The 14,257-nt window shown below is 34.4% G+C and overlaps 1 protein-coding gene across 2 annotated transcripts; it reads right to left on the reverse strand.

Moving 5' to 3' along the window:
* Window positions 1-2,072: 2,072 nt before the first annotated feature.
* Window positions 2,073-10,296, reverse strand: LOC109068132 (overexpressed in colon carcinoma 1 protein homolog). Of its 2 annotated transcripts, none has more exons than XM_042722813.1 (5): window positions 9,863-10,296; window positions 6,727-6,751; window positions 5,211-5,371; window positions 4,345-4,379; window positions 2,073-3,306 (listed from the first exon to the last, which is right to left on the reverse strand). In XM_042722813.1, the coding sequence occupies exons 1-4, from the start codon at window positions 9,900-9,902 to the stop codon at window positions 4,375-4,377; spliced, it is 231 nt and encodes a 76-aa protein (XP_042578747.1). In that variant the 5' UTR covers window positions 9,903-10,296; the 3' UTR covers window positions 2,073-3,306; window positions 4,345-4,374. The 2 variants fall into 2 exon arrangements, with proteins under 2 accessions (XP_042578747.1, XP_042578748.1); XM_042722814.1 differs by having other exon boundaries at window positions 2,074-3,306; window positions 5,211-5,326; window positions 9,863-10,233.
* Between the last annotated feature and the right edge of the window lie 3,961 nt (window positions 10,297-14,257).

Raw genomic sequence — 14,257 nt, forward strand, 5'->3', positions numbered from 1 at the left:
AGCCATGAGGAAAGGTTATAATGCCTGCCACTGCTGCTGAAGTCTGGGCTTCACTGAATCATCAGGAGCACCAGTGAGACTTGAGTCTCCTTGCAGACACAGAACTCCTGCAGAGCTCAGACAGACCCCCTGTGTCACATCTAACTAGAGCTAACCAGCTCTCTGTAGAAAAAAAAGAGAACATGTAAAATGGACAAAGAGAATGGGTTGAAAATGTATGTAATCACATACAGTAACAAATAATACATACCCGCTAATTTTTGCCCGGCAATATTGATGTAACAACTTTCAAATTCATAATCATTTTAATTTAATGTTTATTAACATCATGTGAAAATTAAAGACCTTTTGAGATTAGATGATATATATATATATATATATATATATATATATATATATATATATATATATATATATATATATATATATATATATATATATATTAGGGCTGTCAAATGATTAATCACGATTAATCACATCCAAAAATAAAAGTTTTGTTTACATAATATATGTATGTGTATAGGGTATATTTATTATGTATATATAAATACACACACATAAATTATGTATTTAGAAAATATTTACATGTATATACATTTATATATTTATATTTCTTATATTTTATATTATATATAAATATATTTAATATTTAAACATAAACATATTCTTTTTAAATATATACATGCATGTGTGTGTATTTATATATACATAATAAATATACACAGTATACACACATATATTATGTAAACAAAACTTTTATTTTGGATGTGATTAATCGTGATTAATCATTTGACAGCCCTAATATATATATATATATATATATATATTACAGTTTTCTGAGAATTCCTGAGTACATAATTGGCTATAATAGAGATTTGAAATGCCATTTTTCTTCACTTCTACAAGGCACTTTAAAAGCTGTGACACCTTTTCCCCTAAAATCTTAAGGGAAATGTTAAATTACCAGATTGTTTTTGAAATTTTGTGAGAAATTTTTATTTAAAGATGTAATGTGCCACTAATAGCTCCTATAACAACTACAATAATAATAATAATAATAATAATTTACAATTTTCAATCAGGTTTTAGTACTCACATTCCTCCTCTGCCAGTTTTCAGACAAATGACAAGTCCTGCCTAAATTCAAGCCATTGGTTGAGCCAGTGTTGCTGCTGGGATGCTCAAACAAAAAAGAGCAGTGTTTTAACAGAGCAATAGTGCTACACCTTTCTTGAGAGAAAAAAGCCCATCTTTAAAAAGTCTATTCAAACAACTGAGCAAAATCACTGGAACAATCACACCAGACATTTTGCCTTTGAACAGTCACTCGGGAGAGTCGCTGGTGGCACTGTAGCCACTCAAGAAGCAGAAAAAAGGGTTCAGGGTCAAATATTTTCCAAGAAACTACTGCTTTACATGTGAGGTTGCTGGTGAGAGCTGCACCTGAGAAACACGTTCATTTTTAGAATCTCTCATCTGTGATGTGTGAAAGAGCTTTCACACACTTAAGAAGAGTGTGTGAGAGGACAAGTGCAAATGTACTTCATATTGGGGGGAGGATTGATTCCCTTCTGTCTAAAAATAGGGAAAAGGGTTCATACATTCATATGCTCTTACAGTTTGCTGTTCTTTTACAATATACAGTATGTGTATATGTACATAAATATAAAAATTCAGGGCCAGAAAGATTTTATTTTATGAAAGAAATTAGTACTTTAATTCAATAATAAATTCACACATTAAATTGATCGAAACAACAGTAAAGATTTACTAAAGATTTCTATTTCAAATAAATGTTGTTGTTTTTTCGTTTGTTTGTTTGTTTTACTTTGAACATCAAAGAATCCTGAAAAAAATTTTTTTTTTTGTTTTCCACAAAAATATTAAGCACAACTATTTTCAACACGGACAATAATAAGAAATGTTTTTTGAGCAGCAAATCAGCATATTAGAATGATTTCTGAAAGATCATGTGAAGACACATAATGGCTGCTGGAAATTCAGCTTTACCATCAAAAATTCTATTTTAAAATATATTACAGAGTTCTTTCAATTTGTAATAATATTTACTTACTGTATTTTTGATCAAATAAATGCAGACTTAGTGAACATAAGATACTTATTTTAAAAAATATATATCTTATTGACCCCAAACTTAAATTTAAAATACATAATTATATTACTTTAATGATGCTTTTATAGTCCTTAAAATGACCAGTGCATCCTTCAAAATTCTTCCTTTTGTGTCACACAAAAGAAAATAAAAAGTATACAGTTTTGGAACAATATATAACAACCACATTTCTTTCTGGGTCTCTTTAAGGAGTGAGGAAAGTGATTTCATGGGAGTTCAGCTAGAACCCGTGTCACAGTGTCGGCTCACATCCTGCCATCCCTCAGGAATCGGTGTCTCATTCAGCACCCGCTGTGACACAGTCTGGCTCAAGTGCTCTCTGTCTTTCTATCACTCTCTGTCTTTCTCTCCTCATCTCTTCTCCCTGTGTCACAGGAGCGTGAGTTCCAGCTGGCCTACTTACACTGTCCTCTGAGTTCTCTCAGGTCAGGCGCTGCTAGCACAGATACACTCGCTGTAAAACTCGGCTCTCACTGGGTCACTCTAATTGGATTAGCGAGATGGAGGGACCTTAAACCCAATCACAAACACATAACCCTTGATTTCACCTCCAGAAGACAGTGCAGGTTTTGAAGAAGCACTAAGAGGACTCACCTGACAGACCAGCAACAAGCTCCTTCGAAGGCACTTCATGTACCTCTTTAGCCATCTTGCAAACATTACTCTTACAAAATGGATTTTTTTCTTAAGACTAAAGGAGAATGTCTGAAAGGATGTGTATCATGTTGAAAGAGTGAAAGAACAAAAACACAGACTCGTGAGTGCACACATAGTGCCTTAAGAGTCCCATTTCCCTCTTGAAAACCACTTGACCCTTGTGAAACCTCCGAGCAATATTGTGAGGGAACAGGTTTGAGCTCAGAGACACATTTTTAGCATCTTCATTGCTCTGTGATTGTCATTAACACCTGTGTGTCATTGTCCTGAGAAGCAAGGTGCTGGTAGAACTTGCCCTTAAAAGCGCTGAGTGATGCTAACAAACTCAGATTTGTCTTTGACCTCTGACCTTGTCAGCTGAACTTATTCCAGCTCAGTTTCCAGAGAGTTCAATTAGATGATTGGCTCTCAGAGGATTCCGGCGAGTCCCAACAAGCCAATCAACGATGACGAAAATTGCGTCCTTTTGAGATTATTACGCAGCAATTTTCAGCCAAGATTCCCTCTGGAAAGCCCTGAGAGTTAAATGAGAAAATGTGCAGTCAATGTACACACAAATGCATTGTGTATCTATCCAAAAAATATTTCTCTGATAAGGATAGTAAGTGGCCATGAAAAACCTTGAAACCTTAGTTTGCAGTCCACAATATACTAAATAAAAACAAAGGTTCTAAGAGGAAGTTTCCGTAATGATGCAATAAAAAAATAAAAATAAAAACCTTTCAGTACTTGTTTTTTAAAAGAACCTTTTTTTTCTTAGTGTGAAAAATGTTTTAATAAACTAAAGAACTTTTGTAAAATGGAAGGTTCCATGGAATTTAAAGGTTCTTCATGGAACCACCGATGCCGATAAAGAACCTTTATTTTTAAGAGTATACTGTATAGTGGGAAAACATTCTTTAGATTGTTCTTTACACTAAGAAAAAAGAATGGTTCTTTTTAGAACTGTTCACTTTGGGGAACCTGAAATGGTTCTTCTATGGCATTGCTGCAAAACCCTCCTTTTGGAACCCTTTATTTTTAGCCAGCACTTTTTCCCAAAATCTGTTCCATATGGGTGTCAAATACCTTATTTTAACTCAGTTTTTAGGCAGAATCACATACATCTTTCTTGGAGTGAGTAAGTTCAGTGAAGAAAATCAAAGATGTTGGACGAAGTAAGAAAAACAAAGTCTAAACATACTTATATTTAATTTAGTGTTGTTTAAAATTAGTTCAGTATAATTCATAGTGGGCTACTGTACTCAATGTGTGTGTGCTATGTGTTTTCATGCCTTTTAGAGAGTTGCACTGTTAGCTTAGTGACATGCTAATGTCAAAATCCACTGAGTCATGTCACACAGAGTTGCTGCCTAGCATCACTTATTAAAGTTAGGTTTCCTTAGAAGCTAGCTGCCTATGTAGGCTGTAGGCAGCTCTTGTTTTGTCATATGATTTATGTTGTTTGCTTTGCTTTTTTAAAGATGTAAAATTAAACACTCAAATGTGTAAGAATTGTAAGCCACAATGCTAAATAATGATTTAATTGTGTAAGAAAGCAAAGATGGGCTTACCTTTATCTGTGCCTTCAGCTCTGAATATCATTATTCTGTTGATGAAAATATGCATTAGTTACATACATGTATACATACATACATACATACATATTTTTAGTAATTAAGTAATTTTGTTGCACTGTTTTGCACTTTTTATTTCTATAGCTTTAATTAGGCCAAGTTCTTATTTCCGTTTTATTTTTAGTAGGCTAATTTTAGTATTCTAATTCTAATTAATGTTTCGTTTTATTTCAGTATTTCAGTGACCGAAAATGATTTTAACAAATTTAGTTTTAGTTACCTACAGTATAACAACACTGATTATGTGTTCCCCTCACACACAAACCTTTAGCTTTGTTATCATTCTTTTTGGCACTCAGCACTTTCCGCTTTCCCTGCGGAGAGATGTTTCTCCAATTAACACATCCCAGAGCCTCCAGGAACAACTCACCCAACACACACACACGTAAAGTGTCTCAAGTCACACTACAGTCCTAAATATAATTCATTGCTTTAATTTGATTTTTTTTTTTTTTTTTTTTTTAAGAATTCTCCATGTCTCTGTTAATTCTTGACATGAGACCAGAGAGAATTGAGGAAATTGGTTTCCATTGTGCGAGTAATGAGTTTCAGGAAGAGGAGGCTGATTCTTAGGACAGTGAAGAAGCTTCATTCTGACTGAATTCACACTTGCACTTCCTCAAGCCTTCTTCCTCTTTTAAAATGTGTATGTATATCTCATTAGATTAATAAGGTACGGAGAGAAAAATAGTTGCAAGTCATAAATAGATCTATTTTCGACTTAGAACATCATGCCACTTTGTAAATTCATAGATAAGCACTATTCTTGTTTAAGATGCTGACAAGCTGGGCTTGTCTCTCACCTTTGTGTGTGGAGGGTGTTTGTCCAGTGGCCACATTGCTGAGGTCTGCAGGTAAGCCCACATACACTCCACCATAATTCCTCCTCTTCTCATCATCCACAGATGAATCGTCTTGCCTGTGGGCCCAGAACCAGAACAGAACCAAGAGATGATCCGATGGGCTGATGTAAGAGGTGAAAAACAAAACTTATAAAAGTTTGTTGCTTTATTATCCATATCACTGTGAAAAGCTGAATAGCAACAAACCTTCAGGGTATAGAATGAATGATTACATTTGAGTGAACAAATTTGGACCATCATATCTTGCTAATTGTTTGATTCATTAAGTCTTGAAGGTTCATGCATCAAGTTTTTGAAGAGATTATCCTACAGAGAACCTTGATTAGAAGCTCTGAGAATTGCATTAGCAGAGCTGCTATTGTCTTAACAGTATTGAAAATCTCACATTGTTTTTAAAAGAGACTTGTAAACATGTATGATGTATCAGTGATAGTGTGCTATTGTGGTGAGTGTGTGTGTCTGTGTGTGTGTGTGTGTGTTTGTGGCAGTGAAGGCCCAGATATGTGCGCGCAAAAATCTCTCCTGCTGTGTGGGTGCTTGTTGTTCAGATTTGAGAGAATAATTCCAGGAACTGTTTGGAAAATGACAGGCAGTGTTCAAAACCCCACTATGTTTTTTTCTCAGAAGGGAAATTGATTGACAAGCAGTTGCAAAAACTGAAGGACACTGCAAGGATCACTAGCATCTTCCTTCCTGTTTATCTCATTCTCTCTCTCTCTCTGAAGTCAGAGCCTTTGAAAAAAATCAAGAGATTTCAGAAAAATTTGTCACCTCAATTCCAGAATACAGTTATTTTCATTTGTTAATACTGAACACACAGCTGGGTAGTAATTTATTAATATATATATATATATACACATATACATACACATATACATATATACATATACACACACACACACACACACACACACACAGTGCTGGGTAGTAATTTATTACATGTAATCTGGATTACGTAATCAGATTTTTTTTTTTTTTTTTTTTTTTTTTAAGTCAATTTTTATGGATTACATGATTGCACATTATTCATAAAATGGCAGTAAATTATTCATCATTTATTGATTCTCCCTAATTCTCCCTAATAATTTTCTCTTTAATGAAAATTAATAATGTTCAGTTTCCGAAAACCCAATTTGTTATAATATTTAGCTTCATTTAGGCTTCTGAATTTTTGGAAAAAGGCAATGGTAGGTATAAAACAAACAAACAAAAAAGTAGTCAGAATATATTACTTAAAATATGTAGATTACTTCACTAACTGCAATTTTCATCATGTAATCTGTAATCAATCTACCCAGCACTATGTATTTTCTGTGTATATTCACTCATTGTACATTTATATTATTTATTTATTACTATTATTTATTAATGTTTTTTTTTTTAAGTTACAATAACTGACATTTTCGTGAAAACTGTGGGTTGCACAGTATATTTTTGCTGTTCTGGCAATACTCACACATCTTTAGCTGACTCAGATGGACCTGCAGATATCAACAAAGACAAATTAGTCATGCCACATGTTATTTGATCGTAAAATATATAGTACATACACTAAGTAATTGTAAAAGAACATATTTATTCTTCTCTGGAATCTGATTCATCTGCTTAACCTATATAAAAACACAAATCACACATTTTGTTTAAAATAAAACTGATAAAATAAGTGCAATTAATATGTCATTAATATGTTATTACAATGTAATAAAGCTATAATAAAAGTGTAATTCGCTGGTATGACAAGACCTCCATCCAATGTCTGGTCAATCAAACTATGAGTCATTAAACGAACACTAGTGTGTGTGTGTGTGTGTGTGCATCATTATTCACGCATACATAACCCTAAATTAAACGAAATTTCCATAAGGCAACAATAAAAATATAACCCTCTATGGTACGGAGTTGCCATATGGCAACAATTAATTTATACTCATTTCCTTGTTATTCTGAAAAAAACTACGATATATCACATTATGGGAATTAAAAGGGTACGCCTTAAGGTAGCCAATGATGTGCTGTTTTTAAGTCACATGACAACTGAATGTCCTCCCAAAACTCCTTTTCCCACTATCACCCTCACACAGAAGACACCTGTTGAAGTGCTCCAGAAATTGCTCTATTAATCTAATTTTCTAAACATCTTTTCTCAAGGGGGATTTTTTTGCAAAATCTTTGGTAAGTAAATTAGATATTTTCATTCATAAATCAATTTTGTCTAACATAGTTTTACTGTAAATTAAGAAAATATCAAGGTTGCCATTTGGCAACTCTGTACCACTATGGAAAAAAGGTGTGTGCCATATGGCAACACTGTACCACAGTGGAATTGCAGTAATGTATTTCCCCATTGGGATTTTTTATAGACAGTAGCATCAATAAAATTATCACAGTTATTTAAAGATTTGAAGTGTTTATTGTAGTATAGTCGTATTTATGTATAAAGTAACACAATTATGTCTTCATTTCAGAAAATGAATACAGCTATATTTTATGGAAAGGGCAATAGGAAGAGTGCAGAGTTGGCCTGTCATGGAGAAAAAGGGAAGTACAAATACCCTGGCTGAAGGGGGATCGTCCGCATGAAGAGCAGCAAATGTGACTTGCACCTTTGCATCACAGCTGAAAGGAACTGCTTTTTGCAGTTTCATGGGATGTCATGAAATGTGACTTGAGTTGGACTGAGACATGTGCACAGTGATGGACTGGGAAAACCCACACTGAGGGGCAGCTGTGGCCTAAAAGTCAGTGTTGGACTAGTTACCCGAAGGTCGCCGGTTTGAGTCTCGGTGGTTGTAGGTGGGAGGGAGTGAATGAACAGCGCTCTCTTCCACCCTCAATACCCATAGCTGAAGTGCCCTTGTGCAGGGCACTGAACCCCCAGTTGCTCCCGGGCGCTGGATATAGCTGCCCACTGCTCCAGGTGTGTGTTCATGGGTGTTATCACTTCTCACTGCTGTGTGTGTGCACTTGGATGGGTTAAATCCAGAGCACCAATTCTGAGTATGGGTTACCATACTTTGCAAATGTCACAACTTTCACTTTCACTTTACTTCAGGGAGCCCCCCTATCGTAATACCTGAATTTTTATGTTTTCATGTTCTACTTGGTATTAGTGCATGTTCCATGCTACCATACATTTACTTAACTTGTATAAAATACTTTCAAAAAGACTTGTTTTTGTTGTTGGAATCTTTGTGGATGTAAAACAATAAAAAGTTGATGAATTTGATATGCATATATGGTACAAAAAGCTAATTTTTTTTGTCCGTTTGCAAGCATATTATAATACTTTTAAGTAATTTTGAAGGTTAAATGATAGGAACCTGCTTACTTTTGGTTTGCATGAGTTCCAAGTATAAAAATCTATCAATATCTAAAAGAAATGTCAATTTAAATAGAAAAGATAATCATAGTTTAATAGAAAAACTACTTTTTTGGTCATTTTCCATTGTGGTACACTGTTGCCATATGGCAACGTTTTCCTAAATACCCCCCCAAAAAATTTTTTTACATTTTTTTTTGGATTTGTATAATTGAAGCTATTTCATGTAATAAAAACTTAGGCTCTCCACAGAAATATTAGACCATAGTCTTTACATATATCATTACGTTAAGTGTCTATTAATAGCATACCTTTTTATGAATGCAAAAATACATATTGGCTGGCTCTCCACAGAAATATTAGACCATAGTCTTTACATATATCATTACATTACAATCAATCATTAGATTACATTCTGTAACGATAAACATTATAACTTGAAATAAATGGAAACAACATCTGTATTGATACGGCTAAAAATCCATGAATTCCTGCAGACACAAGTCTGATTTACAGTACCATGCAAGTAACATCTCTTCATCAACCTGTAATGCTCAAAATGTTATTCAAAATGACAGTGTTTGATGACTCCACTAAGACCCTCACAAAGCTCTTCATATCGATTCATGCCCAATCCCGCCACGGCTCTTGTTTGTTTGTGTGTGCGTATCCGTCTGAGATGACTCATACTGAAGCGCTGTTCAGATTACCGTCTAACTCTGCTGATTTTTGAAGACTGACTGAGGACAGAACGTTCACACACACATACACACACACACACGTCCAGCCGAGAGAGACACGTCAGTCTCGTAAACAGTTCACGGATCATGCAATCCTCTCAAAGCAGAGTAAACAAACACCATTCATGAATATCATTTAGCCTCAATGGACCTCCAAGCACAAAACACCTGACCGCACTCAAAGAAAACTATCTTTATTTCAAACTGTTAAAAAAACTGTTAGGATAAATCTTCAAGGACCGGATGGAGTGAATCTAGATGTGTGAATGATTCAGTTCTGACAGACACTGAGATCTCCCATTCACAACATGAGAGCATCTGGCCAGGAGCCAATGGTTAGTGGAGGAGAGAAAGATGACTGATGCCTAAACTCACATGAGCAGACATGGGCTTGTTTACAGAGCCCCCACACACCAACAAACAGACTCTCTCTCACACACACACACACACACACACACACACACACACACACACACACACATACACACACACACATACACACAGACGTGAAGGCAGAAAAGCAGCACACTTACCTGCAGCTGTGCTAGCAGAGGTGGAATTCCCACAGCCCATGCTTCAAACTTTGTCAAAGTCAATCAAAGAGATGGAAAGAAGAGAGACAGACAGTGCTGAGGGCAATGAGAAGGGAAGAAGAGAAAGAGATTACTGGAATTAGAAGGGAGAAGGATGAATGGAGGGATGAGGAGAGTGAGGATGAGGGAAGTGTGGTCTGATGGCTGAGTCTGAATGTGTCTGAGCTGCTATACTTCCTGCACTTCCCTTGAGAGAGAGAGAGAGAGAGAGAGAGAGAGAGAGAGAGAGAGAGAGAGGGAGGGGGGAGGAGGGAAATGTAGGTGGTAAGAAGTATTCCTCCACCCTAACAAGGTTGCCCAGGTAACAGAGATTGTGCGTGTGTGTGTGTGTGTGTGTGTGTGTGTGTGTGTGTGTGTGTGTGTGTGTGTGTGTGTGTGTGTGTTGGGAAAAGGGCTAATAACACTGTTGGAAAGGCAAAGCTAATTACAAGAATAAAAATGCAATGTGTCCAATTTCATATTCTCTTTAAATCAGTTGTTCTTAAACAGGTGCCAAAGCAGAAAAAAAGAAGATAAAAATGCTAATTAATATATGAACATGTATGTTAATATGCTGACATAATAATAATAGTAATAGTAATAATAATAATAATAATAATAATAATAATAATGCATTAAACTATAAACATGTATAATATATTAATATGTAATAATAATAATAACAACAAACTTGAAGTGATTATTTTAATAATCTTAAAACAACAACAAACTTTTAATTTTAGTGAGTGTGAAGTGATTATTTTAATAATCTTAAAACAGCACAATTTTTGCATATAATTAATAATACATATATTAACATATAAAGTATATTAATATTTAATAAATATAAAAACAACAATACTAATTTTGCAGCACAATATATTTTGCAGTTGGCCTTTTATTATGATTATTAAACAATTAAAATGATAAAACAGTGCAAAATGTAAACCACTATGTTTTTGTATGCTTTGCAACTTGCACATTATTACTACCTCTAATCATGAATATTAACATAGAAAAATAAAAAAATAAAAAAATAATTATAAAAACAATTATATCAAATCTTAAACTCTCATCCATATCAACTATCCCCCTCAGCAACTGTCAGCAGAAAATATTTGCATTGGCATATTCTGAGGATTTCTTTCCACTCTTCATAACCACTGAACTAAAAGTTGGTTTTAAATGACTAAGAATATCCATAATTGCAAATTCAGAATCCGAAAAACATATGCACCATCAAGAAAATAGCTTTGTTATTAGCTTTGTTAACATATGCAAAAGTACAAAAACATAAATGGCTATATAGAAATACTGTCTTTTAAGTTACAAAGGTTGAGTACCACTGATGAACAACACAATAATTACAGTGATGGAACAAATGGTAGAATGACAGATATAGATGGATTGGAGCTTATAGGAGCAGCATGCGCCACAACACAGTAAATGTCTCAGTATCCATGTTCTCAGCCTTTGCCCAGTTGTTTTAGCAGGCAGGTGAGGACATTGACTAATTATACATGCTGCTCTGGGCTGAAACGGGTCTCTGAGTCATGTACAACACAGAACAAAGAAAAAAACAGGACATTTTGCTGATAAATGTTCTGCCACAGAGTACTAGAAAAGATTCAAGATTACAGCACAGTGCACATTATTGGTTATCTATGCAAGATTGTTCATATTAACTCAGATTTGCAAGACTGTCAAAGTGAGAGATACAAGGTCACTTTTTTTTTCTTTTTTAATTCTGTGGTGGGTGAGACATAAACTCAGAATTTATAGAAAAAAAAAAAAACTCAGAATAGTGAGACGTGAATGTCTAAATCTGAATTGTAAAATAAAAGGTCACTTTTTATGTAAGAAAAAAAAAGAATTGTGATATGTAAACAGAGAATTCAGAGAAAGAGAGTTAGAATTGTGAGATGTAAACTTGCAATTCTGACTTTTTTTTCTTCAGAATTGTGAGTTTATGGCATGCATTCCTGTCCGAATTGTGAAATAAAGAGTTTTACTTACTTTTATTTTTTTATCCTATGGCAGAAACTGGCTACCATATTTATCTGACTTAATATGGACAGAACCTAATGATTAAATCCATCCAGAGACTTGTACACATACAGTAATGCTCTTATAATGGAAGCCTATGGGGCAAATACAGGAAAGTGAAGCTTGGGAAGCACATGAATTATTCATCAAATATGCAAATTATTAGATCTGTAAAGCTGTCTGCATCCTTTTAAGTTGATAACTATTAGCTGCTAACTTATTTTCTTGTTCTCTCTCTGTGTATTCAGCCGGTTATGAGTCATACACTTGGCCTTTTCACAAGCGTTACTTCCCTTCACCTTGTGCCTCCACTCACATGTAGATTAAACTCCCTGAGAACACTTAATGCTTTAGTTTGTCGACTACTCCATTTAGACCTTGGCCTAGTCAGCGTTATTCTTAGTCACGGAATAAAAAAAATAAAATAAATAAAAATAAAAAATGATTTGGCACTTTCCCATTACAGGAGCAGCTGATGATATCACAATTAATTGATTTCCCCCTCCTTTTTAGTCTAGAATGGGTGTAATGAATGATTCGGGCAGCAGAGGGCAGCATATTTACATTGTTCACAAGTGTTTTCAGCTCATTTAGGCAAACTTGTGATACTGGCCTTCTATTCCTGGAACAAAACACCAACATTCAAAATATACCTCATAAAATGAGGAAAAAAGAGCCTTAAGAGGAAAACACTTGAAAATAGCTGGAGAGTGAAGTGAACAAACAACTCCAGCACACAACATCTAATTTAATGTCCTTTAGCTTGTTGTCCTTCAGTAAAAGGACAGCCAACAGCCTCGTCTTTATGTTGGAGTTAACTCATATATGTCCATGTTTGACTCACGCCAGGGATGGGAAGTGATCCGTGTACCAGTTTACCAAGGACCTTTCAGGAGAAAACAACAATTAATGTCTACTTAAAAATAAAGTGAAAGAGTTAATGGTGTGGAGGGGGCTAGAAGGAGAGAGAGAAAAGGTTGAGCAATCCTCTCTTTAGCTTTTTTTTTTTTTTTTTTAAACTTCAACATAATTGCTGTCTTCACATTAACCAGCAGATCAAATGCACAAATAAACAAACAATTAAAAATGTTTTCATTTATCGCTACATTCACATACTCGATTCCAGCCGGATTTCAGTCAGTGTTCCTTGCAAATAAGAAAAAAAAGAAAAGAAAAAAAAAGCCTTCATTTGGCACAGAGTGGGAAAAAGTGCTTTTTTTACTGAATATCTGCACATATAGTGCAACACCAAGTCCATCTACATTTGAGTTCCTCTAAAACAGTGTTATTTTACTTATATTTACATACTACTCTTTAGCAATATTTAAAATGAGCTTTAATTTTTACATTTTCATTTTAAATTTGTTTAATTTTTAATTTATTTATTTTTAATGTGACTGACATTTTGGTTAGTTTTTGTTATTAGTCTTTTTTTAAATATATTTCTAAATTGTTTAAAATTAGTTTGATTTCAGTTTTTTTAATCAGTAAAATTTCAGTTTAGTTGCCAAAGCAACTTTACTTTTTTTTTTTTTATAGTTTGTTTAAGTCTTATATTTAATTTGAGCCTTTTTTTCAATTAAGGAAAATGTTTTTAGTTGCAGTTTTAGTTAACGATAACACCACTGTGAAGTTACTTGTATACATATTCATGCTATAATTTATTTTAGACTGTTGCATTCATTTCCTGGAAGGCATCCAACACATTAACATTGACAGTAATGGCTTGGACATTATACAGTACAAACCATTTACAGTCACTCCCACCTTCTGCAGTAAGTTAATGTGATGGCATCCTAATCTACATACATCACATCTACAGTTTCTTCCTTTAGTACTGGTCTCTAGACCAAAAAAAAAAGCGCTTTCAAATGCACTTTTTGGAATTGATTTATTGACCTTGTTGCCTCCAAATCTCAACATTTGGCCTATTAGTTTTCTTTTGTTGCTTGAAAACAAACATTTAGTGTGTTGGCCACTGAACAAACTCTGACTGCTAGGTTACTTAAACATTAAGGGGCATCAAATGGACTATAAAATGCTAGTTAGTATGAATGTGTTTTACCACCCACGAAACAATAGAACAATTGATTAAATCAAATTGAGAAAACAACTCACCCCAACTCTTACCTTATCTCTGAAGCCATCCTATGAGGCTCAATATGGGACAAACATCTCTCGGTTTGGCCCTGGAGAGATTTCAGTTTTCAGACCAGGGCTATATTAGAAATTATTAGTGTTTAACATAATTTAACATCCTAACATTTAAAAAAGCAGCAAAGGGTTCTCACAAAAACACAGAAACGTAAC

The sequence above is a fragment of the Cyprinus carpio genome, chromosome B4 (genome assembly GCF_018340385.1).
Source record: "Cyprinus carpio isolate SPL01 chromosome B4, ASM1834038v1, whole genome shotgun sequence".
Classification (NCBI taxonomy): Eukaryota; Metazoa; Chordata; class Actinopteri; order Cypriniformes; family Cyprinidae; genus Cyprinus; species Cyprinus carpio.

Coding starts and splice junctions, on each gene's coding strand:
- LOC109068132 (XM_042722813.1), bottom strand. CDS start 9,902: ATGGGCTGTGGGAATTCCACCTCTGCTAGCACAGCTGCAG. Junction 6,752..9,862: donor CTCTGCTAGCACAGCTGCAG/GTAAGTGTGCTG, acceptor TGATATCTGCAG/GTCCATCTGAGTCAGCTAAA. Junction 5,372..6,726: donor TCTGAGTCAGCTAAAGATGT/GTGAGTATTGCC, acceptor CTCTTACATCAG/CCCATCGGATCATCTCTTGG.